The 27,850-nt window shown below is 34.4% G+C and overlaps 2 protein-coding genes across 2 annotated transcripts in view; both read left to right on the top strand.

Moving 5' to 3' along the window:
- Positions 1-3,819: 3,819 nt before the first annotated feature.
- med4 (mediator complex subunit 4) lies at positions 3,820-7,055 on the top strand. The gene is made up of 7 exons (XM_051118444.1): positions 3,820-3,960; positions 4,271-4,337; positions 4,566-4,736; positions 5,268-5,325; positions 5,973-6,059; positions 6,181-6,312; positions 6,454-7,055. Exons 1-7 carry the CDS (start codon positions 3,866-3,868, stop codon positions 6,624-6,626), a joined length of 783 nt encoding a protein of 260 aa, XP_050974401.1. The 5' UTR covers positions 3,820-3,865; the 3' UTR covers positions 6,627-7,055.
- A 6,555-nt stretch (positions 7,056-13,610) lies between these two features.
- Positions 13,611-27,850, top strand: part of htr2aa (5-hydroxytryptamine (serotonin) receptor 2A, genome duplicate a) — a 70,600-nt gene continuing 56,360 nt past the window's right edge. The window contains exon 1 of the mRNA XM_051118517.1: positions 13,611-13,890. The gene's annotated coding sequence lies outside the window, so the exon portion shown is untranslated. The remainder of the gene's footprint in view (positions 13,891-27,850) is intronic.

The raw sequence follows: 27,850 nt of genomic DNA, 5'->3' as shown, positions 1-27,850 counted from the left end.
ATTGTTAATTTTCTACTTTTTACGTCGTTGTCATTCGAGTGTGTAAACACTATGGAACAGCTGATCGGAACGTGCGCACTGTTGACGTTGACAGCAGCGCGGATTGACGGTAATGGAAAGAACATAGTGCAGATTAAAACTGAGGTATGAATTTTGTCTGGAGTGTTTTTTGTGATGTAAATTAATCAAGCTTTGAAACGCATATACTTTTTTCACATAAAAACACACAGTTTTGAGGCCCCGGAAACTAACCGGGACTACTTTCTTGAAAAACTTCCAGCGGCCAGAACTCTGACCAGGGAGGTGATCACAGAGTGGGTCAGTGTGTATACACTATAGTGCTGGTAAGGATTGCATACAACTTCATGTCTTAAATAGGCGAACTATCCCTTTAACAGAAATCATTCTAATATGCGGATTTATTATTAGAATGATCAATGTTGGATAATATCAACAGTTGTGCTGCCAAATATTTTTTGGAACCTGTGATTTTTTTTTTCAGGATTCTTTCATGAATAACAAGTTTAAAAAGTACAGTGTTTATTCAAAATATAAATATTTTATAACAATGTAAATTATTTATTATTAACTTTTAATAAACTTTTAATTATTAACTTAATACATCCTTGGTGAATAAAAGTATTAAAAAAGAAACAATAAAAATGTACTGACCCCAAACTTTTGAACAGTAGTGTATATTGGCTGATCCTCCCAGTGCTGAGTGCCAAACAGTGTTGGGAAGGTTACTTTGGAAATGTAATGGGTTACACATTACAAGTTACCTCATTTAAAATGTAATACATAGTAAAGTAATGTAACTGATGACATTGGATTACTTTTTGATTACTTTTCTAAATTTGCATTTAGTCGTTTATTGATTTTTTTGAGGACAGCAGAAGCTATCAAACCAACTTTCAAAATCTTTCATCACTTGAATCACAATATCAGACTGTAGCACCCTTTTTTTTTTTACTTCTGAGGTCAAAATACAGATTTAAAAACATAACAAGCAATAGTAAATATTTATTAAAGAAGTATTCAGATAACTCCCTTTAGAATCGTTAACGTTTTCATAAGTTTCAGTATTTACATTTTTTATTTTTTCTCAGTAACTGTAACAGATTGCAGTTACATTTTGTAACTGAAATAGGGTAAATTAAGGGTGAAATGTAAAGGTAAAGGTAAAGGTAAAATGTAAAGGTAAAATGAAACAGTGTAACTATACAGAATTTATTTTCTCACCTAATGAGGGAAAATAAAAACTTTTTTTGCTGAGCCCTAGGTGTAAGACCACATAATTAAAATGGGATGCCCTCATTGGTGTAACATTTTGTAGGTGGGTGGGGCATGCATCAAACAGGAAGTTGACCATAAAAAGCATGAACAGAGGAAAATGACATAAGCTTTTGCTAGTTTTCATAATAAGGTACTAAAAATGTCATAGCTACTATATTATACAAGTTTTGATGGAAACATAAATATGATTCACTACTTCTACAAAATCAGTAAAAAAATTGTTAATATCATGTTTTTATTTTCCGAATTAGGTTGTTTTTATTTTGGATAGTTTTGGGCGATTGGGACAGTGCTTAAAGGCTTTTCTAATTAAGAAAATGATTGACCTTGTAATAGAGAACCATTGTATATGCTGTTTATAACCTAAATCAATGGTTTCCATTCTTTTTATTTGTGCAAGCCCTAATCAACCACAAAAATATTCATGAACTAGCTGGATTTTAAAAGATTTTAAAGATTATAGATTTTTGTAAAATTAAAAAATAGAATCGTTTTGAAAATAGAAGCATCATAGATAAACTTTTTTTTTTTTTTTTTTTTTTTTTTAGTAATAAACCATATTCATGATTCTGTTAAAGGTTTGTGCAGGTTAAATGTGTTTGTTAATTGGTGATGGGGCCACCCGCTTTTCTTTTTTTTTTTAGACCTTAAGCTTTTTTTTTTTTTTTTCTTGTCTATTTGATTTCTAAATGTTTTCAATGACTTTCAGACTTCAGGCCTTCTTTTACCTCAGTTACATGTGCTGTATTGTGTGAATTTTGGATAGATTTATGAACTGAGAAATAAAGTTGAACAGAAATAAACATGGGCACTTAATAATGATGAACAGAAAAGAAAATATTGCATATACATTTATATTAAAGTATAAACAACTTGTGCAATACAGTAAATATTCTTACACTACCCTAAATCAATGAAAAAATGTGCTGTCCCGATCACCCAAACCTTGTGTCCCAATCACCCAAATATTACAAAAAAAATTCTGGCCTCAGTTTACAGAAAAGTGTAGGCTATGCCACACCTCCTTTCATTCTAATATAGCATTGTTTCCACCTCAGATGGGTAGCTAACATCTTCCATATTACAGAATTATATAACAGGGTTGCCAACTTTTAAGTTCAGCTTGGAGTGAGATTTTTTTTTTTTTTTGAGTGGGGGGTTGGGTTGGGGGGAGGGGTGGCAATCTCGATCCCATATCTATTTATGTGTATATACTGTACATATAAGGGGATAAAAATGCAGCCGAATGCCTTTTTAGCACCATTTTACGCTTGGTTTAAATTCAGTATTTGCTTGCATTCATTGTGTTTTATTAAAAAAGGATGTAAGTTAGTAACTTTTTAAATTTCACATTTAAAAATATAGTGTTTAATCATTTCTAAATATTTATTCAAATAAAAAACTTAAAAATAAGTAAGCAGGTATAACCTGCAATATTCTAGATACATGTATATTTAGTAAAGAGCCATACAGGTACCTAGTGGGTAAACCATGGCATTACAAATAAATGTTTTTTTTCTTTTTTTCTTTTTTGTTTTCTGACCACAAAATGACTCTAATTTGCTTCTTTGCATTGGAATTTAAAACCCTTTTCTCTATTTAACCTTAAATACTACACTAATTGTAATATACGTAATAGAAATTATATATATGCATAAAATATTAAATAAATATTATTGAACTAAAATATAGAACATGCATGGTCACATTCAAAGTAAGCAATACCTGAGGGTAACCCTTATGAAAATTAAAACATGGTTTTATTATAGTAAAAGTGTAGTAACCATGTTTTTTGGTGCATTGATTACCATTTGTATAACCATAGTTTTACTACAAATACCATGTTTAAACTATGGTTAGTGTAGCAGGACCATGGTTAATTTGTGGTTACCATGGTTTAACTATAGTAACCATGGATTTTTTGTGCTGTCTTCTCTATCCTACTTAAACACATTCAAATATACTGTCAACGCTGGTTTGTTTGCGGAGCTCCGTGAATCACGTGACCACGTGGCGGCGACGCCGGCGAGATCAAAGCTTGTCGCAGCTCTGTTTTACAATGGCTCTGGCGTAAAAAAGGCGCTACATTTTACGATTTACATCACATTAAGTGAGCCAAAACGGTATTTATCGTTTTACTTTAGTATTAAAACATACAGCATTTGAAAGCTGACTTTGTTTACAATCGCAAGCAGGGTTGCTAATTTGGCGTGAGATTTAGATGGGCAGAGTGAGAGCGTGAGACAGAGCCTGAAAGCTTGTGTCTCACGCCAAATGCTTGAGAGTTGGCAACCCGACTTGGCAACCCTGATATAATGTGTTGGGCTGATGTTTGTCAAGAAACCTTGCACAAGGCGGAATTTCAAAAACTGTCCCAATCACCCCAACACTATAAGTGATAGGTATTGCCGTAAACTTCGTCGTTTACTCTGTTACCCCGCAGTTTTACAAGAACTGTGTATATGAACACTACCGATAATATTTTATTGAGAGCGACTGTATATGTTGTGGTCCTTCAGCCAACAGGCGTCACTGTCTGACTTCAGCGTCCGCGTTTTTATTTCCACGCATGCGCAATAGAGGAGAAACAGTCATGGCGGCGGCAGAGAAACCCACGAAAGAAAAGCTTTTATCCACTCTGGATGATATTGAAGTTTTATCCAGGTTTGGCTTCATATATTCTGTATATTTAGATGAAAATAACTTTGATGTCGTTTCTGTGTGCTTTTTTAGCTGATACAAAACGGAAATACACTACATATTAAACTGCTGGTTCATTCATAAAATTTCCTGTGATTTTGTGCTAACATTTGCTGGATTTGGGTCGAATAAATAAATCATTTGTTCATTTGTTCACTCGAGCCTACTGTTAATACACAACTATTAATACATATAGTTTTAACGTTACATTACTACTATTCACATCATATATATCTATATATTTTTTAAATTTATTTTCTGGTTTGTGTTGCAGAGAGTTGATAGAGATGCTGGCGCTGTCCAGGACACAGAAACTGCCCCAGCCGGGAGAGGACACAGAGGTGAGAGACACTGTTTACACACACAAGTACAAACAAGTTATTCAATTTGTGATTGAGACAACAGTGAAATCTCAAGAAGACTGAGAAAAATGCTAAAACATTTTGCATTTTCTATTTAATTGGAGTCAGTGTTAGTATTGATATTATATTGTGATTTGATATATGTTTGCTGGACTGTTAGATGGCAGTGTAATGCATTAATTGACCGGATGCTGGTTCTGTGAGCAGATACTGGACCTTTTAGTGCAGAGAGATAAAGAGTTCCAGGAGCTCATGCAGACGGCGGTGGAGCAGGGCAAAGTGCACCAGGAGATGCAGGCGCTGGAGAAGGAAGTTGAGAAGAGAGACAGCGATATCCAGCAGCTCCAGAAACAACTCAAAGAGGCCGAGCATATACTGGTAACTGACATGAACCAATACACATTTATTTTGGTAATGCTCAGCTACAAACAACATACTTCATCATATTACAAGTTAACACTTTTTGTGCAGCTTTAAAATAAATTATTAAAGAATAATTTAGTGTTTGAATTACAATATTGTTAATATTACTTTCTTTTCCAGTATTAACAATTGCTTACTGTGTTGTTTTTAACTTGATTTGAGGTACTTTGAGAAAAATAATTGGTTACTTGATATTACAAAAATGACAAAGAACATTATGCACAAATGAATTTTGATTGCTTTGAATTCACAATATTTGTATCATAAGGACACTTTAAAATCAAGTGTTAACATTGTCATATGTATTTGCTATAGGCATTACAGTAAAATATGCATAATTACAAGCTACTAACCCTAGACCTAACCCTGTAATAAATTTGTGTTATTAACTAGGACACCTTTAAAATAAAGTGTGACTCACCTAAACTGTATTTATAAATCAGTTTGTTAAACTCGAAATAATTATGTTTTTCCATTCATCATCAGGCCACTGCTGTCTATCAAGCCAAAGAAAAGCTGAAGTCTATTGAAAAGGCCAGAAAAGGTATTGTTGTGTTATTAAAATGTTGACCATGTTTTCTGGAAAACAAGTCACACCTGACTATACATCGCACCTGGTAAAATAATAATAATAAAAAAACAGGTTGCATTGGTGTACAAGACAATTTATTATTACATTCAGAAATAATGTAGAATACATGTAAATAAAATGAAACATTGTAAACCCTGTAAACATGTAAACATTACCTTCACAACAAATCCTTTAAATTTAATGGTATTATCTGAACAAGAATGTATAATATAAGAATAAAATAAACATAAATTATAACAGCATTCATTATATTAAAAAAATCTATTATTAACACTTATGAGCATAAAGGAATTTATTTAAACTGACAGTGGGATGTGGGTAATGAATTATGCAAATAAACTAGGGCTCACATGTGCTTGACATTAATTTCATTATATGAGCTGCTTTAAATTTAAGTTGCAGTATGTTTAGGATGATTATATTATATTCTGGAAAATATTGTTATCAGCAGAATTAATTCAGTCATAAGATTGAGATGCAAATAATTGTATTTTATTTGCTTGATTTAATGTGTTGATATACCATAGTATCAAATAGATACTGCTCTAGTTAAAAATTAACTTTCTCTCTGTCTCACTCATCTTGTTTGTTTTCACTAGGGAGCATCTCTTCAGAGGAAATCATCAAATACGCTCACAGGATCAGTGCCAGTAATGCAGTGTGTGCTCCTCTCAACTGGGTTCCAGGTAAACAGACAATATTTTTTGTTCTGTGTCCAGTTCTTTTATATCATGTATTTACTCATTTGATTTCCTGAATCAAATTTTCAGTTGTATTTGTAAGCTCTTATGATGTGCGTGTGTGTAGGTGACCCCCGCAGGCCGTACCCCACTGATCTGGAGATGCGTAGTGGAATTCTGGGTAATATGAGCAACATGTCCACGAACGGAGTGAACGGACACCTGCCTGGAGATGCACTGGCTGCTGGGAGATTACCAGGCAGGTTCACACTTTTCTCTTCCTGGTTGTCTTTATCATGCAAATACTGTGGTTTGTGGGTTTTCTGTTGAAGTATGAAATGTTTCCTTGATGTTTATTTTTTGCTGATGTCTTTCTCCTCTGCCCTCCTTTCGTTTTTAGATATTCTAACCCCACAGTATCCTTGGCAGTCCGCTGATGTTTCCATGGGGATTCTGCCTCCTCACCATGGCAACGATTTTGGCCTGGAGCCACCTGGTCATAACAAGGAAAATGAAGATGATGTCGAGGCCATGTCAACAGATTCCTCCAGCAGCAGCAGTGACTCAGACTGAGAGAGAGAGAGAGAGAGAGTGTGTGTGTGTGTGTGTGTCCACAGTAACTTCAGTTGTCCACCTGAACAGCCTGAAAGTATGTTGTCTGCATCAGTTTATCTTGTCTCTGTGATTGTGGTGATCCAGATGGCATCATATACTGCCTTCAGGAGGACCAAACCTACACAGGTCCTCTTTTCAGCAGAGTCTCATCTGGCTGGTTATGTTTTACTAATATGCTTGTTTTTCATGCTCCAGATGCCTACAGTCATCATACAGGCCTCAAATGTCACCAATGCGTCATTTTTATTGTGTAGTGTGACAGACTCATTTGCATTTATTTGTAATCTAGTGAAGCGTTACAGTTTCTGGTTTACAGTTGGAATATAAATAGCGATGTAAATACCTCTGAACTTTCAGACTGTGTAAATAAAACTTTTTTTAAAAATATTATTTTTTTCTGTACATTGTCTGCTTTGTGTACATTAAAGGGCTGTGTAGTTTTAAAATGGTTTGTTTCCTCTCTGGAGCTGAGGTAAGGTAGTAGAGGAGTGGGTCTGATTTAAATGACCCTTCGGGTCCAGTTTTCCAATATATACCGTGACCTCTAAAAATGCTTGCACAGATCCTGTTCTGTGCATGATCATTGCTCATGGACTGTCTACTTCAATTTATTACAGTGCTTGCGAAGCAAAAGAGTTTCAATATTCTGGTTAGGGTTTATTTGAAACTCCTTTACTTTACTATTAATTAGGCCTGACACACTTCACATACACGTGGCACTGAATCTATATTAAAGATAATTGTTCAATCTAAGGTATTTGTTTAGTTTAAACCTTCTCATAAATTTGTATCAAATTCTCAAGAATCTCCTATTAAGACTGAGAATTAAAAATCCATCAAAATTTAAAATACGCTTGCATATTTGAATATTGGTTATTTGGTTAAGATGTCTTGAAATTGGGGCAAGTTTGTCCCAGAATATGCTTTATCTATTTATGCATCTATTATGTGAATATTACTGTCAGTGTCAGCCTCTCTCTCATTTCCTATGAGAGTTTCTTGTCTAATTACAGTATTATTTTCCATTGTTTTGTTTAACTTTTCTCTTTTCTGCTTTGCAAGCACAGGTTTTTCCTTCAGGAAATGACCTAGTTTGTATAATTTTTCAAACTGGTTAGAAATAGAATCTACGTAATGTGGTCAAATAAGTAGTCCTAGTAACACTAGTTGTTTAAATGTGTTTACTACCTTTTTAAAGAGTAATTATTTTGACTAAATTTCCAGTTTTAGCTCTAAAATCTCTTTGCCGCCATATTGCATGATGGGTTCCCTGAGGAAAATTAATCGGTTTTACTACACATAAAATGTACAAATGTATAATTTATTTTTACAAAAAAAACAAAAAACATGGTTACTACACTTTTACTACAATAAAACCATGGTTAGGTTAATCTTCGTAAGGGTTTAATGGTCCCGGGGTACCATTCACTGAATTTATACAAACATTTTATAAATATATGTGAACCTGGACCAAAAAAAAAAATATGAATAAAATTTATACATAATCTGAAAGCTTTCCATTGTTGTATGGTTTGTTAGGATAGATAAGACAATATGTGGACGAGATACAACTATTTGAAAATCTGGAATCTGAGGGTGCAGAAAAATCAAAATTTTGAGAAAATCGCCTTTAAAATTATAGAAATTAAGTTCTTAGCATGTTACTAATAAAAAATGAAGTTTTTATACATTTACGGTAGGAAATTTACAAAATATCTTAACAGTGGAACATGATCTTTACTTAATATCCTGATGATTTTGGCATAAAAGAAAAATCGGTCATTTTGACCCATAAAATGCATTTTTGCTACTTAAGACTAGTTTTGTGGTCCAGCCAGGGTCACATATTTTTCTGGTCAGGCACAGGTTCAGGAAGTTCAGGAAGTTTAATATTGGCCACCAGATGGCGCATTAACACTAATTAGCCTGCACAGCATCTTTAATCATTTTATATTACATGATTTAATAGCCAAGGCTTGTGTTGCCATAAGATACCAGTCACATTTGATTTAAGTGCTTATTATTTGTATAGTATGTACAGAATACTGCCAAATGTAGAACCAGGCGAATATGTGACTGCGTGTTAAAAATGAAATAATTAGGCTATTCATAATTTACCCGATAGTGGTTAATTGCCATATTCTGAGATAAGGATCGACTATATACTGATCTGTTCAGATGTTATGTTCAGATAATGTATATAAAAGCACTGGCTGGGTAAATTCAAAGAAGTCTATTTTGAGTCTATTCACAGTTTGTGTCCAGCATGACTATATGGTGATTCAGTGCATGACTATTTGAAACACTATGCTAATGGGTGCTAATGTTAAGTGTACCAATAGGTGAGATAATGTGTCAGGACATTTAAGAGCTGTTCCTGCTTGTAATTAAGATTGAATTAGCTGCTAGTGAATCACACAGTAATTCATTATTTTGTCTCTGTGCCTCATTTACCTACACAAAGGGAAGAGGACAAACTCTTCCCACTGTGCATCTGTGCTTTCTGCTTCTGTCACTTCATTTCCTCTTTTAGCTTTTTCTCCCGTCTATGCTCTCGGCAAGCTGTGGGGTGAATGGGGAAGGACGAAAGAAGAGCCGGAGGAAAGAATGATTAAGGCTCTCAGAGGTGAACTATAACACAGGCAGTTCAGAGATTCGTCTGCATTGCTTCAGCTCACAGATTTAACAAACACAGAATTCCACAGCCACAAGCTCTTGACTATAAACCTTGCTCAACTGTAAAGGTAATGTTTTTCACGTAATCAGATGTTCAAAAAATATATCAACAAACCAGAAACAATGCTGACTATTTTCACATCACACTCACATTTAACATTTACTAGCTTTACATTACAAACACATACTTAAATCAAACAGACACTCCTTTTACCTCTTTGTTTCTCTTTCTGCTCTTCGTCCTCAGCTGTGCTTGGGCTTCCATGCTCAACTCTTGGTCAGTGTTACAGGTAAATCAGACTGTATATTGAAAAGCACACCAAAATCTTTAAAATAACATGTCCAAATCCCATGATTATGAAAGACATGTCTGTGACATTTGGCCGATGGGTCAGAGACACCATCTCACATCTCTGATTAGATGCTGAATGATTAATCACTTGGTATTACAACCTCATTCATTCAGGAAAAAAAAGAACTGATTTAAATTCAGTCTGATGTGATGTAACAGTTTGTGCTTGTTCTGTGCTCAAAACTGACTAATTCCCAAAAGAAAGTCTCTGTCTCAAGCCTTTTTTCCCTGTGTTCGAGTAAAGACATCTCAACATATTTAAAACAAGATCACTTTATCTTCAAAGTAAAATGATCAATAGATATTAATATATTACATATTTTCAGAGAATGTACATTACCAGTCAAATGTTTTTAAACTGTAAGAGTTTTGATGTTTTTAAAGAAGTCACTTCTGTTTATTAACCTGCATTTATTTGATCAAAAGTACAGCAAAAACAGTACATTTTAAAAATATTTTTACTATTTAAAATAACTGTTTTTCGTTTGACTATATTTAAAAATTTAATTTGTTCCTGTGATCAAAGCTAAATTTTTAGCATCATTACACCAGTCACATGATCCTTCAGAAATCATTCTAATATGCCGATTTGCTGTTCAAGAAACATTTTTTATTTTTATTATTATCAATATTTAAAACAGCTGAGTGATTTTTTTTTTCAGGATTCTTTGATGAATAGAAAGATCCAAAGATCAGCATTTATCTGATATGAAAATCTTCGGTATTATTATACACTATTTCATTCAAAAACTTGGAGTCAGTAAAATTTGTTTTTATAGAAAACTGTAGAATTATACAATCAGAATTATAGAAATTAATACTTTTAGTTAGCAAGGATGCTTTAAATTGATGAAAAGTGATGATAAATTTATAATGTTACAAAAGATTTCTATTTCTGATAAATGTTGTTCTTCTGAACTTTCTATTTATCAAAGAAACCTGAAAGAATCTTCTCAGCTGTTTTCAACATAATAATAATAATAAATAAATAAATATTTTTTTAAATATTTGAATGATTTCTGAAGGATCATGTAACTAATGTGAATAAATTACTTTTTAAAATATATTAAAAAGAAAACAGTTTTAAATAGCAAAAATATTTCAAAATATTACTTATATTTAGCTGTACTTTGGATCAAATAAATGCAGCCTTGGTGAGCAGAAGAGACTTCTTTAAAAAACATTAAAAATCTTACTGTTCAAAAACGTTTAACTGGTATTGTATCTATACTAAATATTTAGGAAGCATTTTCTAGATTTTTAAAGGAAATTAATTAATTAGTTTTTTTGTTTTGTTTTGTTTTTTTAGCAAGGACATGTTAAATTAAACAAAACTGACCATAAAGACATTTAAAATTCTACAAAATATTTTAAATAAATACTGAACCTTTGATTTATCAAAGAATCATAAAAATGACACTGAAGACTATAGAAAAATTGCTGCTGAAATTCAGCATTAACAGGAATAATTCAAATTTAGTTAAAATTTTAGTCTTATTTTAATTTTCTTATTTACCAGCAGTTATTATTTTAGTGTAAAAAGCACATTTATCAGATTTATAAATTAACATTATTGATATACATATTTTAAAACATCTAATATAAAATATTAATAGATATAATAAAATTAAATCGTTTTTTTCAACACAGTTCATAACATTACATATTTTGAAATCAAAACTTGCAAAAATAAATCTCTGGCTGTAATTCTCTCCACACCCAGGCATGTACATTAAACACACACCTTGCAAGAGGACCATATAATGGCTCGGTAAATCACAACAGGGAGGCCAGTGTCTCTATGGCAATCTCTGACTCATTCGACAGCATCACTGTCTTTAGTCCACCAACACGTTCCTATAATGCAACAGGAGTGTAAATAAAGTGATGATCCCATGGCTTCAGAATGTAGCCTATATGAAATATGTGTTATGTATATGCATGGCATGTTCTCACTTTTACATGACATATAATGTTCTTCTGCAGAATTACCAGTAATGAAAAGCTAATCTTGTTCATGATAAATCATTTGTTAGACTACATATTAAAGACTTGGTTGCAAATGATGATCTACTTTTAGGGACTCTTTGATCACATGAATGAGCTGGGGGCATGTCTCTGCTCTCTGGAGAAAATGTGCTATTAGCGGTAACTGACTCTCAGAGGACTTCACACCTGCTCACCATATGTGTTTGTGTCTACCCGATACTGAATCTTTATTAGCCTTTGTTAGTTCCCTCAGCAATGTACTCAATTATAAAATAATCACAGATACTGTTAGATAATTACCATATATAATTATAGTAATTTACATGGAGACTCATCTAGTGTTGTATTAAAAAGTGATTGTAAGAGCACTAAATTATGTGAGGGGTTGATTAGGTACTCATGGGAGTGTATTGTCATATTATAATTTCTCATTCTTCTAGAAAGTTCTATAACGCTTGATTACTTTATGTAGGCCTAAGGGACTGTACATTACCCTGCTTATTACATAGCCACTGACCAAATACATAGTAGACAACTATTGATCTGAATTTACATTATTTTGACTTTTACCTGTATATTATCTAAACTTCCACTAAGAAAAGAACAAATCCAATACAATGTATGAAACAACTGTTAAAAAACAATATTACAGTAAAATGGATACTTAAGTCCTCCGAGACAGTGTTAGTATAGTATCTTTTATACACTATTAGTGTTTTTATTAGTTGAAGTCAAAAGCTTACATACACCTTGCAGAATCTGCAAAATGTTAATTATTTTACCACAATAAGAGGGATCATACAAAATGCATATTATTTTTATTTAGTACTGACCTAAATAAGATATTTCACATAAAAGACATTTACATACAGTAGAAAGAGAAAATAATAGTTGAAATTGTTAAAATGACCCTCTTCAAAAGTTTGTTTTACCTGAATGATCCACAGCTGTGAGTTTTTTTTGTTTGTTTTGTTTTTAGTAATAATTGTTCACGACTTCCTTATTTGTTGCACAGCATCAGCGTTGAACCTTCTGTAATAGTTGTACAGTATATGAGTCCCTCAGTTGTCCTCAGTGTGAAAGGACAGATCTCAAAATTACACAGTCATTGTTGGAAAGGGTTCAAATACACAAAAATGCTGAAAAAACAAAAAATCTGTGGGACCTGAAGGATTTTTCTGAAGAACAGCAGGCAGTTTTTACTGTTTAGGACAAACAAAGGACTCATGAGCAAAAAATAAAAAAAATAAAAAAACACAGCTGTGGATCATTCAGGTAACAAAATAGTATTACAAAGCAAGTGTATGTAAACTTTTGAACGGGGTCATTTTTATAAATTCAACTATTATTTTCTCTTGTGGACCATATGTAAACGTCTTTTTGTGAAATATTATAATTCAGGTCAGTACGAAATAAAAAAAATAACATGCATTTTGTATGATCCCTTTTATTTTGGTAAAATAATTAACATTTAGCAGATTCTGCAAGGTGTAAGTAAACTTTTGACTTCAGCTGTATTCTGAATTAGTTTTATTTTTTATAATTTTTGTTTTCAATTTAACTTTATTAAAGTTTTAGTAATTTTGGTATGTCTATATTTTGTATTCGTTTTTATTTCCATTGTAGTTATTTTAGTACATTAGGCCAATTTAAATATTGCCTTGCCACTAGCTAAAAATAAATTTCAGTTACGTTTATTTTACTGTAAGTGTTTTATGGTTTTAGTTTACTAGCCTATAATAACCTTGCTCGCAGTCTAAAGTAATTTTAACGATAATTAAAATCGATAAAATTAATTTTAATCGATAATTGAGAGGCAAGATGCCGCCATTTGCGTTTTCCGCGGAGTGATACGAGATACTAGAAAGTAGACCCGGTTAAATAGTAGTATAAACTTTAAGTGGCGCGATTGGAATCGAGTGTAATCGCATAATTTTGAAGTAAATAAAGCCCAATAACTGTCTGTGGGATATCTACTACATTACCTCATCTTATCTGTTTTCACCTGTTGGACCCAGTGTGATGCAAGGAGCAGGTACACACAATGCTGGACAGCTCAGTGTCAACTTTTGGTGGAAAATTAACCCGTACTGACAGGAAATAGCGGTGGTAACTTAACGTCTCTCATCTGGTCCTTTCAAATTCCTTCACAAGACCATCGATTTCAACAAGTTTTTGGAGACCATGATGTCACCGGACTGTAAGGTAAGTATTATGCTAATGATAACAACTCATTTTAACTAGCATTGACAGAACTAAACAACTTTCTCCATATTTATATTTTGACTTGAATTTGTCTAACGTTAGACCACATAAAAATGTGCGTTATTTGTCACTGAATGTTTAATGAAGTAAAAATAATGTTTGCATTTAAGATTGTGCTTAATGAATATTTATATTGCATGAACTTGGCAAGGGCATTTTGATACTGAAGAAATGTCAAGGTCTAATTAACCAAGTGCGTTGGTTTTATCCCTGTCACTAATTCTGTCCTCAAATATAGACACTGATTTTTTATAGACACAAATTTTACACTGACAAATAAATGTTTTACTCGGATCAGATAATAAAGACTGGTATGAGGCAGCTGGAGAAAATGGTTTAGAAAAATGGATTTGCTCCTGTCAGGTTTTGTACAAGGTGTGAGTGTTTGTTTTGTCCGCTGAGAGCAGCTATGGCTCTTTTCCCCTGACCATACAGTCTGTCTGAACGTATTATTATTATTTTTTTTCCCCTGGTATAACAAAGAATGATCTGTCCACTCTGTAACACAGTGTTAAAGACTAGGAACAGTGACCATCTCTGGTTTCTGCCTCGCATAGGCTACACAAAAACATGCTGCAAATAGCAGGTTTGGGCACAATTCAGAAGTACAAAACTGGCAGTACAGAATTCCAGTTCATGGGTGTAAATTTGAACTGAATTAGTTCCACAACACGCAGGAAGCAGAATCATGTTTTCAGTTTGAAATAACAAGAAGTGGAATTTACCGACTCATTGAGAAAAATTTAACAGGTAATGGCGTCCTGGGAAATTAAGAGTTTTTTCCATCTTGGTTAATAATTTGTTTTTCCATAAGGCATATAAAACCTTCAGATTTTAAGGGGGTAGTTCGCCCAAATATGAAAAGAGTGGCAAGAGAGTGGCTTTCCAGTGGATGACGTAGGCGTAACATAAGCTTTGGTAAGAATTGACGAACACGAAAGTGCAGAGGAAAGAGCAAAACAAAACACCAGTCATGAATTAGAAGTACAAAATGAGGATTTGCTTGAGATTATGCTAGAGATTGCAATTTTTTAAGTTTTAAATCTGGATCTTTTTATATACACCTTGGGTGAGTAAATCATTAGGTAACACTGTAATTACGTACCTTACTGCACATTTCGCAGCAGTTGCAAAGTGAATTGTCCAGAGAGTATCTCTAAAACACACGTTGAATACGTGACCGTGGCACATTTTTATCATGTTGCTACAGGCACATATTACTGCATTTTTGTTATGCTGCTTGAGGTATGTATTGCAGCTGTTCAAATATCTGGGGAGTGTCGCTAAAGGCTAATTCTCTACCGTGTTGAAATATCCCCTACACCAAACCTAAACCTACCCAGTAGTGTTAACAAATGCAAAAGCCATGCTATTTTAGCTTCCATATACAGATTTGAGTTGTTATGTCGAATTGTAGTTTCACGGGTTTCGTTTTGAAGCTCTTCATCACGCAAGTGCAACGCCGTATCACGTGAGCTACTGAGCAAACCTACTGAATTAAAAAACTCATGCATATGAAGCTGCATATGTGACAACAATGTTCAAAAGTATCAGATAACATAACATAATAATCTGCAAGTAATTGTTTGAAAATCATACTTTGTATGAAAATGAAATAAAAGTTGTCAGAGTTTTACTGCATCGTGTTCATTTCAACTGGAAACTGCAGTGATTCGTACATATAGGTATGTTTTTTCAGGTTTGCAGAAATGTATATAGAGGGATGTATTTCCAATGAGCCTAGGTAGTTTTTGGGTGAACTATCCCTTCAAGACTTTTAACATTTACCTTTTATTGAATTTTTTTTTTTTTTTTTTTTTTAATTAAATGAATTTTATTTCTGCTTCTACCTAAGTTCTAGCTCCTGTATGCTACTTCTGTTCAAATTCAGATCAGCACGTTTAATGAGCTTCCAAAATGACCTCTTCAACAGGTTGCCTAATTTCATTTTACATATACTACCATTATAAAGTTTGGGGTCAGATTTTATTTTGTTTAAAGGAATTAATACTTTCATTCAGCAAGGATGCATTAAATTAATTAAAAGTGACAGGAAATGCTTTTATAATGTTACAAAAGCATCCTATTTCTGATAAATACTTCAATACTTCAAATATTCAAGAAAAAAATATTAAGCAACCGTTTTCATCATTTATAATAATCAGAAATGTTTCTTGATCAAAAAAGCAGCATATTAAAATGATTTCTGAAGGATCATGTGACAATAGTAATAGCTGCTAAAAATTTAATTTTGCCATCACAGGAATCATTTACATTTCAAAATATATTAAGAGCTATTTTAAGTTGTAATAATTTTTTACAATATTACTGTTTTACTGTTTTTGACCAAATAATTGCAGCCTTGTGTATAAGAGACTTAACATAAACGGTAGTGTGTATTACACAGGCCTCAGTCAATATGATTGCATCTTGTAAGATGCAACGTGCAACACTGAATCCTGTTGAAAGCGGTTCACTGCGCACTGATACTACCTTGAATTCGGAGTGCTTTTATCTATTTATAATCTAAATAATTCTGCCCTTGAAGATACATTACACAAACACTTGGTCGATTTATGCAGCATCTCTTTCTTGGAATGGTCATGTAGGGACATTTTCCTGTAATGAACTCCTACAGACGACCAGGTGAGGTAAATTCTTTTTTGCAGAGAATTTAATGAAGGCAGTCAGGCATATTTTGGCACAGGAAGCAGTGTTGATTCAAAGTTACCATTCATCTTCAGCTCATTTCTCAGTTTCAAAAAGGTGTCCTGTCCTGATAGAACATTATCAGAGAGAGAAGATACGTTCAACTGCAAATAAAACGATCTGACAAGACAAAGCTACGGCGAATTACTTTCCTCATGCCGTTTGCACGCAAGTGTGTGCGTTTATGCCTCTTGGGGCAGCAATTGTTGATCATCAAACATTGATCTCCAGCAAAGACTTATTTTTCGTCTGCAATCATAATGCTGGCAGAACGCTATGCCTCAGTTATGTTTTTGAAGAAAATGTCATTTTGAGTACATTGTGCAGCAGTGATAACGCTGTGAGATGGCATTAGGGGAGTGTGTTCCACAGGCACACATACACTAAATATTAATGCACTCTCGCTCATGCAGAAACATTTGTGTCCACCGCAGAGTGTCAGAAAATATTAATATCTCAACTAAGGTATTTACCCTGTAGGTGTTCTTGTGTGTGTCAGCGGCTTCAAGCTGCTTGAACAAGGCTCTAAAGAGCACTAGGAGTGCTAGCTGTTTTTTACTTTAATTTGCACGCAGATATTTTATAAAAGACTGCAGATAGTGTCTGGATTGGTCATTAAATGTACAGAAATATCTCAATGATGTGCGTCTTTTACGCAATAAGGCCAGTGATAAGCTTACTCAATAGGATACGTAACGTCTGGACAGAAAGAAGGGCTTTTCTCTCATCCTTTTCTTCTTTTATCATAGCGGATAATTAAATCTGTTCTGTCCTTCCGCTTTTTTGGTCTGTTTATCACACTGTAGTGAAAGCGTGAAGACAGTGGGTTGTTTTCAAGCTTGTTTTCCCCTTTAGTCAAAATCATGAATGAAAAGGCAAGTGTTCTTATCTGCACAGAGCGAGCAGTGGATGAGTCACCTCTATTGCACAGCTAAAAAGAGAGAGATGGCGGTGACTTGGGTTTATTAAGGCTAACATGATGAAGTCCGTCTCGCACGGCCAGAAGAGAAGGAGAGAGGAAATATGGGGAGGGGGAAAAAAACCCTCAAGACAATGAAAGAGACTGAATTCTGCGCATTGTCCTCAGACAGTGAAGTATATTTTCCTGAGGCAGAGATGATTTTCGGAATTACTGGTCAACAAAGAGCAAATAACCAATTACAGGTTCATCTTTCTGTATTACATTTAGTAACATGCACTGCGCGGCATGTGTGTGTAAAGGTCAGGACTGACACTGATTGTTGTGGAACAGCAGGTCTGAACTTCTGTAATAAAAAAAGTATTTTGGAATAGTGTTATGCAAAAGGACAACGGTACGGGAAGTGTCTGTGTGTATGCGGGTGTACGGGGAACATGGGAATGGTTGTAACACTGTCAGGTTAACCACTTTTTGAATGAGCAATGTGCTTCATAATTGGATTTGCGATTAGGTTAAATAACACAACAGATGTCGTATGAATGAGCAGATTTAGCACAATTTAACAACACATTCTCCCAACTTGTCACATATGTGACCCTGGACCACAAAACCAGTCATAAGGGGTAATTTTTCGAAATTGAGATTCATTATCTGACATCTGAATAAATAAGCTTTCCACTGATGTATGGTTTGTTAGGATAGGACAATATTTGGCCGAGATACAATTTGAAAATCTGGAATCTGAGGGTGCCAAAAAATCCAAATATTGAGAAAATCGCCTTAAAGGTTGTCCAGATGAAGTTCTTAGCATGCATATTACTAATCAAATATTAAGTTTTGATATATTTGCGGTGGGAAATTTACAAAATATCTTCATGGAACGTAATCTTTACTTAATATCCTAATAATTTTTGGCATAAAAGAAAAATCTAGCATTTTGACCCACACAATGTATTTTTGGCTATTGCTACAAATATACCCGTGCTACTTACTTACTTTTGTCTGTTATGACAGTCACTGTGTGAGATTATGCGATTGTGACTAAAATCTAGTCGCGAACAAGAAGCATGTCAGACTGCACGATCCTACCCGACCATTCATCGCATGCCATCATTAATGATGTGCATTGCTGTCATTGGTACAGCGGGACTAGACAGAAGGTGCTATGAGTGTAAACAAACAATAGCTAGCAAACCGCGTGTTTTGCTATGTCTTGTCATCAGAAAAGCCCAAAAAAGAAAGAAAACCTGACAATGGATACAAATCTGAATTGCATAAAGAGGACAGTATGGAAACGATACATTTTCGTGACCACGTAGCACAGCAATGTGACGTAAGCATGTAACCGCAATAGAGACGATAATCCAAAAATATAGTATAAAACAGGTAACAGGCAAATTGTCGCCCTAGAATGATAAGGTTCTATCCGACATTTTTGTCAAAATTGAGTTATTCACATATTCTTATTCAGTGACAACTTATTTACATTATGTGATGTTTCTTTTGTAAGTTTGTACATTTTGGGCCTTTTTTTAGAAAACAAAAATGGTTCTGTCTACAAAAATCTATAGGATGCAAAAACTTTGAAGCTCAATATCTCAAAAGTGCTCAGAATGCAGATAGAACCTTATAATTCTAAGGCAACGAAATGTCACATGTATTTTTTTGAAAAAAACGGACCAAAGAAGCAGTATAAAAGTGTTACAAACCAGTTGTGTTGCATTCCAATTCTTCTGAAGCCATACAATATCTTTATGCAAAGAACAGTGTAAAGTATAGGTTTTAATCGCTGAAAATAATCCTGCTCCATTAACGTGGGCATAAGTTACTCTCGAACTGTAGCATATTCCATTTGATTTTTCTGCACAAAAGAATATGAAGTATACCCAGGCCTTAAGCATATTCTTCCCATAAGAAAGCACTAGAAAAAATTAAAATATTATTTTAGTATATAAACTGTATACAGAAATTGGTCTTTTTTTTTGTCTTCACTTCAACTGTCTTCATCCATTAAGCCTTTTTATAATGATTTTCAATGGGAGGAAAAACCCTTAAAATATACTTAAAGCAGAATCGAAGAATCAATGGATGTGATGTCATTTCAAACAAAATCCGGCCAAAATTAAGTTTGTTTTCTGTTTGTTTTGGGAGTTTAAAATGGTTTGCCAGAGCGAACTTTCTGGAAAAATTTGTTCCAGCTGTAAAACACCTTCATACTACCATTGGTCCGTGACGCTTACCTCATAGAAGTTGTGAGCTGAGGTCGTAAGGTTTCTAATGTCAATCTTTTTAATCTACAATCTACCCCAAGTTAGTTAAGTTACAATCTACCCCATCCAATATTATAATTTACCATGGTAGGTTATAACAACAGTATTGTTACATTAAGCACAAGTTATGTTAACTTTCACTGTTAAGGGTCAAAATCTGTATTTTAAAACACCATTAAATTATAGCAGACAAATATTTGAGATAAATACAGCACTAAAAAAAAAAAACCCAGATACAGGCATTAGAGCAAAGAGCGCTATACAGTCGTCCCTGATCTCACCTATACTTCTCTTCAGTGTAATCCAACTTGATATGTGTTAAAAACCTGGAGGTGCTTGTCTTTGCCTGGAATACTGTATGAAAAGTAGACACACACACATACACACCGGCTCTCATAGGTCACTGGATCCTGCTCAGCATTAGACTGGCTTGATATGAGATCCTGAAGACTGGCTTCTAATTGCAGTGCTCTCCACAACTCATTTATCTCTCCACTGAAATGATAGTTCCTCATTAGGTAAAGCAGCCATTAATATTCAAACATTTTACAGCTCTTTTATGAGCACTTTAATGATGTTGTAGTTGGTAAACTTCAGAGCCAAATCCAAATAGCCTGTTGGAGAGATGGGAATTATTCAAGATAAGATTATTAAGTAATGGACAATTAAGATGTCAGCTTTAATTTAAGAGGTCTTTCATCCGTGTTAGATGAGCAAGTTATCAATTACTGCTTATTTATATGTGCCCCCAATTCCCCTTTTGCCTGGTAAACCTCTTTGAACATTTTCTTTTTATGTAACAAAGTTTTGACAAGTTTCACATCCCTTGCAGCAACAAATAAATAAATAAAAAAGCAGACTATACTAGACTTTGGGCATTGTCCCTTGTTATCCTGTTATAGTGTTCAATTGCGTCCCTTGGATATTGCCAGTCTTGTTACTTTGTGAAGTCTGAGCTGTGTCCAGTCTGTGCTTTGTGTCATTTCGGATGTAATGTTTTTCACATTTTTAGAACAATGTTGAAGTGTCTGGACATGGTGGTAATTATTTTGCTTATTAATAGTGGATGTAAGTAAGCCACAGTCTGTTTTGTTTAGACTGGCTATATGCACAGATTCTCATTTGTCACTCTGGCTTCCGACATCAACACTTCTCCATTCAAACCTTAGTTTCGGCTTCAGCTTGCAGTATTAAGTGACAGCTACCGCATTATATTTGTGCTGTTCTGTTCAGATTTGCATCTTCTGATGTACTTCAAGCCTCATTACACACATCTCTTTCTAAACAGCAGCACTTCCCAAAGTTTTAAAGCTACAGTATGAAAAGTTTGTGCTGATTCTGAAGGAGTTATAACAAGACAATGATTAATCAAAACTAAGTGTCTCAGTAAATATCCTGCTGTTTGAGAGTCCTGAATTGACCTAGCTAGTTTTGGGAAGTTTTGAAGCTTTATGGCCTGCATTTCCCTTTCTTTTCTTTTTTTTTTTTTTGTTTTCCCAGAAGCACCAAGTAGCATATAAATAAACATTTCCCAAAAGTATCGTCATCTAAGTACCTAAAATGTCCATTAATCAACCAGTCTACAACATGTAAGTTAAAATGATTTTTTTCCCTTGTTTTCTGAGAAAAAGTACACAAAGGACACAAAATAAGCTATTAAAGGGATAGTTCACCTGAAAATGAAAGTTACCCCATGATTTACTCACTCTCAAGCCATCCTAGGTGTATGTGATTTTTCTTCTTTTAGACGAATACAATCAGAGTTATATTAAAAATGTCCTAACTCTTGCAAGCTTTATAATGGCAGTGAATGAGTCCAAAAAAGTGCATCCATCCATCATAAAAAGTACTCCACATGGCTCCGGGTGGTTAATAAAGGCCTTCTGAAATCAATTGAGGCATTTGTGGAAGAGACTTATCCATATTTAAAACTTTATGAATTGTAATTTCTAGCTTCCACTAACTTTCGTAGGACATAGGTGATCGCATGACGAATGTGGAAGTTACAAAGTGGAGAGAGCAAAACAATACACCGGTCGTGAATTAGAAGTACAAAACGAGGATTTGTAAAGAAAATATACAATATAAGCCAAGAGGAGACTGGTTTTCCTTTGCTTTAAACAAAACTTGGTTCTCGCAAGACTAGCGTATTCTTACCAGAGCTTACCCTACGCCTATGTCCCTCATCATTTGCTGTAATGCCACTCTCTCGTGAATGCAAATACGACAGTTAGCGTAAGCTAACCCCCCAGATCCCTGTGGAGTACTTTTTATGATGGATGGATGCACTTTATTGGGCTTCAAAATCTCAACAGCCATTAATTGCCATTATAAAGCTTGGAAGAGTCAGGACATTTTAAAATATAAATTTGATTGTATTGGTCTGAAAGAAAAAAATCATATACAGCTAGGATGGCTTTAGGGTAGGGTTGTGCGATATATATCGTCTGCGATTAGTATCATAATTGTTGTTTTAATGATGTGTGATTTGACATTATCGAGTATATGGTTAAAAGCAGACAAAACATACCTAGAGTGCACGCATACATCACGTGATGAAGTCTAGAAAGTAAGGTTAAACTTTCACTGCATGATTCAGTCTATTAAAATGCATTTAGAATGATCATATAATTCAAGATATGGGGGCAGAAAATGTATATATTGACATTTCATGTAGTTAATCAATATCACACGAAAGTCAGCATGATTACAAATGTGATATTGATTTTATACAACAGTTCAATGAACAGCCACAGCACTCTTTTGCATATCTGAGGATCATGACTGTTAGGGTGGCCCTTATTTTTGGACTTTTGAAATGTTCTGCTCTCACCCTTCAAGTCTCCTTAATGATAAATGGATGCAAACCAAATTTCGCTGAGATTGGACTACGTTTAGGGTGTGCTCAACAAAGTTGAAATTCTTAATATAGTCTTAATGACAATAACAGCACATAATCATTAATCGTACAAAACCATTAGTAAACTGTGAATTATGGTAAAAAGGAGAACACAGAACAGTGTTGTTTGTCTTAAAATGTTAAATTACATTGGTGCCGATAGTTTTGTGGGCAGTGCGCTGACATGTAGGTCAGGTGTCCCGAGTTCGAGTCTCAGCTCACGGACCTAGGAATGAACACTCGTAATGAAGAAGTTACGAGCGTTTTGCCATTGTCGTGACATGTTGCCAAGTATGGTAACCTATAATCAGAATTTGTGCTCTGCATTTAACCCATCCAAGTGCACACAACAGCAGTGAGTAGTGAGCACAGCACCAACTGGAGCAGTTTGAGGTTCGCTGTCTTGCTCAAAAGCACCTCAGTTGTGGTACTGAGGGTGGAAGAGAGCGTTAGTCATTCACTCCCCCCACCTACAATTTCTGCCAGTGCCGAGACTTGAACCCACGACCTTCAGGTTACAAGTCTGATACTCTAACCATTATCAGCCTAATATTGCCTAATTATCGCTATCGCAGATCCCAGAAAATATTGAGATATCATTTTTTGTCAATAGTGCACACCCCTATTTAAGGCTGAGAAAATTACCACATGATTGACAATTTTGGGTGAACTATCCCTTTAATTTAATTTGAGTATTGCATTGCAGTGTACACTATATTCAAGAATGAAACAATCTCATTAAAAATATAAGTTTAAAAAATTGTCCTATTAAACATCACCTATTTAAACAATAATCCCACATTTAGCCTTTCCTGTAATATATCTTAATTAACCTGACAGGCAGTAAAATAAACCTTTATGATAGTCACATATTGCATATAGGAAGTGGCAATTATACAGTACTTGCACCTCAAACAAGATGATCTATGAATGTGACTGTGATTGTCTTTGAAATCTTCTTCAGTGTGCTTAGTGTGCATCTGATTTCTGACCAAAGCCGTATAACTGTATGTTGTGGTAACTTCAGCATTAACATTTCTGTAATACAAGTCAGAATTATTTGTTTTACAATATTGATTAATGTTTAATAACTTTCATTGTCTTACCAAGATAACATAATTGGCAACACTGTTTTTGGGCTAAACAGGACCCTTGACAATGCACTTAATATTTACTTAACAACAAGCAATTTAAATGCTGTTTGACTTGTGACATAAAGCACAATATTAGTTAAGATGATCATAAGTGGCAACGTTATCGGGAAACCCAGACTAAAATGTTTTTGTTGTGCAGTGTCTCCTTCATTTCTGGTTTCCCGCTCACCATGGAATGAGTTTAAATTCCTCTTTTTATTTCTGGCATAAACGGTTCACATAAGAAAATGAACGGCTGCAGATTTATAGATTTTAACCACTTGTTTATTCCCCTGCTGCCTTCTCTTTTCTTTCATTCCCTCTTGTTTGTTTGCTTTTATTATTTGCTTTTCTTTAATTTGTGTTTAGTATTCGTTTTGCTTCATTTCACATAATATGCTCTTTTTGTTTACCTTTTATTTATTATTTCCTACATTTCCTTTTGTTGCTTTGCTATTTTCACATTCATTGGCTGTCTCTCCTTTATATTTTGGTGCGGTCATGCAAGACAACTATGATTCTAATGCTTCTGTTGTAATTTCAAGAATTCCACCACCAGAAGGAAATGGTATATGCAGGAACATTTCTAGTTTTTCATTAGAACTCGGGCACATGCTCCCATCAGTAAGTTTTTCCATATTTTAATATTATTGCATGGATATTAATTGTTTTTTCCTACAGCACATGCACATTCATTTACAAGCTGCATGTGCAATGGACAAAGAGAACCATAAACAGCATTAGACCTTTCTATGAGCACATCTGACCGATTTGTGTGTTCATTTGTAAATTTGGGATTGGTAGTTTAGTTTCTGAACAGCTAATAAAACACATGGCATAGCTGCTAAAATATTGTGAAGGAAAATCATTCTTATGTCAGTGTACAATGACCTCCATCACCAGACAAGGATCAGTAGCCTAATATTTTACTGGAGTTTACAGGAGCTTGTTCTCCAGCAAAAAGGGTCTAACAACGCCCCTGACATTAAAAGCACTGCTATACCCCGGTCTTGGGGGAAAGAGAAGTTTGGGGACACCAAGATAGATTCGAGTACGTTGTCTCTGCACAATAGCAGTGGTCAGAGGATGGTCGAACCGTGGTAACCAATGTAAAGGCCTTACCCACTGAGACACCATCACCTGTGAGTCACCCAGTTGACCCATTGTACAGGAGGAAATGAAAAATGATAACCTCATACTTCAAGGAAAGGTCATTCTGAACTGTGTGCTCTAATTTAAAGCTTATATCAGGCTACTACCATTCCTTTTCTACCAACCAATTTCTTAGGGGATTACTGCAAGCAGTGGGACACACACACACACACACACACGCACACACACACCAATTACCAACACTTACCAATTCAGACACTTTCGTCCACACGTTCTCTGAAGCCAAACCTTCTCTAATACTCACTTTCATGCTCCGTCTCCCTTTAGCTCTTTCACACACATGCTTATATCATCAGTGACCTATTTTTGAACACTTTCAATTTTTCAAACCTCTGATACAACATTTCAAAACAATACAAACATCTCTCACCTTTATTTTATCTGCATGGAGAACCAAGTTCATATCTTCTGATAGTTCACTATTATTTAGGTTTAATTTGGTAACATTAGTTATTACATTAACTAACATGAACTAGCAGTGAGCAGTACATTTTCATAATATTTATTAGCCTTTTTTAAAGGGATAGTTCACCAAAAAAAATTAAATTCTGTCAATTATTACTCACCCTCATGTCGTTCCAAACCCGTAAGACCTTCATTCATCTTCAGAGCACAGATTAAGATATTTCTAATAAAATCCAAAAGCTTTTTGACCCTGCATAGAGAGCAACGGAACTGACACGTTCAAGGCCCAGGAAGGCAGTAAGGACATAAGGGTGATTAATTATTGACAGAATTTCTATTTTTTGGTGAACTATCCCTTTAATGTTAGTTAATAAAAATGCCTAGTTCTTTCATGAAACTCTGGATGGTGCAGGCTGATAGGTTGTTAACGTAACTGATGACTTTCACAGCCTTATACGACCCTCCACCTTCCCCAGCTCCACCTATATAGCTCTTCTATGGGTTATTTTATGTTATTTGTTTAGCAGCAGTATGTCTTAAATACTCAGCAGTGCACGAACTAAAGCTAACATACAACTTTTGATTAAAAAAAAAAATTACGAAAAAGCTGAAATTCCCATAACCTGAGATTAATAAATTATGCAGAAATATTGTGCATTGTTAGTGTGTGTTAACAAATGTAGTTAATTAATGGTTAAAAACCTTATTGTAAAATGCCGTATTGGTTTTTAAATCTAGATTAAAGAGAATCACCCAAAAATTAAGACTGCCATAATTTATTCATCTTCTTGTCGTTCTGAAGCTGTCTTTCTGCCTTCTGTTTATTACAAAAATACAAAAAAAAAAAAATGTACAAAAAAATTAATGTCAGTGGGGTTCAGTGTTGCTTACAACCGAGACATTAAGACATTTTTTTTTTAAAATACCTCTTTGTATTTCACAGAATAAATAAAGTCGTACAAGTTTGAAATGACGTGAGGGTTAGTAAATGATGACAGAATCTGCATTTTTGGATGAACTACCCCTTTAATGTGAATTTCTACATACAGTATGTTAATACATTTTTAAACTTTAAAGTTATTCAAATCAATAATAGTTTCTTAATAAATGCTGGATAAATGTTGTTCAGTGTCAGTAACAGATAACTAATGCATTAACTAATGCCAACAAATGTAACTTTTACAAGGTGTTACTATTATTTTTTTCAAAATTATTAAAAATATATTTTCTCTTATTAGACATCGACATTCCATCAATTGTTAAAAAATGATTGACATTTCATCTCCTTGACCATTGTTTTCTAATCTTTTCTCACTGGAGCTGAATGGCCCTGAATGTAGATGTCTTGTAAGTTTAGAAAAAGCATAATTTAGCTCAGCGTTGCCTCCCAAATAATGAGCAAGCGAATGCATGCTCTGGTTAGCGTGGGAGCTTTTTCAGGTTTCAGGTAGCCTGCGTCTTCTCTGTCCTCTCTCGGTGGTGTGCGTGTGTTAGAATAATGAATGTCATCCAGCAAAATAACCTTTGCAAGATAATTTAGAAGCCAAATGTTGTAGCTGACATTTGTACAGAATGGAGATCCCGACAAAATTATAATACAAGTAGAGAAAATGAGGGCAATTTTCATGTAATGAAATCTTTCTGTGTGGCTTGCATGTGTGTCAGGAAGAATAGAGTGTTAGACAAAAACAGGTAGTAAAAGCAAAAGGGTGATTCATAACCTGGGGAAAAGCTTTTTCAGTTCATCTCTTCTGAAGTGAAAGAGAAATTGATGTGCCAAAAAGAAAGTCTAACAATTTGCTACTTCACCTGCTAGAGACTAGGAGCTCTGACATGCTCTGATCATCCACGGTGAATATCCTAAATATTTGCATAAGGACATCCACTGTGGCTGTCCCTTTAATCTCATCTGATATTTACTGTGCGTTCAAGCACTGAAGTGAAAGACAAGATAATCATGACAGAGTTTCTCCTCAACAGTTTCACTGAATACATTTTAGAGCAGCTTTGTGTAGCTTTCGCTCAAGCAAACACAATTACTCTACAGCACAATAAAACTGGTTCATTAGTCCATGATGTGTTTACAAAAATGACTAATTTGTATATAAAAAAAAATCTGTACAAACATTGCCTGCATGTGGTTATTTGCTCTGTTGTTTTACTGTACAGATGGAAGGACATTGGAAGCTTGATTCAGATAAAGGGATCAGTAAACACGAATGTGTATCAAAAACTGACATAGAAGAGAAGAAATTGTTGAGCAAAGTTGTTATTTTTGTTTTTTGCGCAAGTTTTCTCGTAGCTTCATAAAACTGAGACTAAACCACTGATGTCACATGGACTATTTTAATGATGTCCTTAGTATCTTTCTGGATCTTGAATGTGCCATTTG

This window comes from Labeo rohita, chromosome 9 (assembly GCF_022985175.1).
Source record: "Labeo rohita strain BAU-BD-2019 chromosome 9, IGBB_LRoh.1.0, whole genome shotgun sequence".
NCBI classification, from domain to species: Eukaryota; Metazoa; Chordata; class Actinopteri; order Cypriniformes; family Cyprinidae; genus Labeo; species Labeo rohita.
The sequence above is the reverse complement of the archived record's forward strand: the minus strand, read 5'-3'. Positions and strand labels throughout refer to the sequence as shown.

Excerpts from the sequence above, each read along its gene's own strand:
- med4 (XM_051118444.1), top strand. The coding sequence starts at position 3,866 with ATGCGCAATAGAGGAGAAACAGTCATGGCGGCGGCAGAGAAACCCACG. Across the intron at positions 4,737-5,267 it reads AAGAGGCCGAGCATATACTG|GCCACTGCTGTCTATCAAGC; the intron begins GTAACTGACATG and ends ATTCATCATCAG. Across the intron at positions 5,326-5,972 it reads TATTGAAAAGGCCAGAAAAG|GGAGCATCTCTTCAGAGGAA; the intron begins GTATTGTTGTGT and ends TGTTTTCACTAG.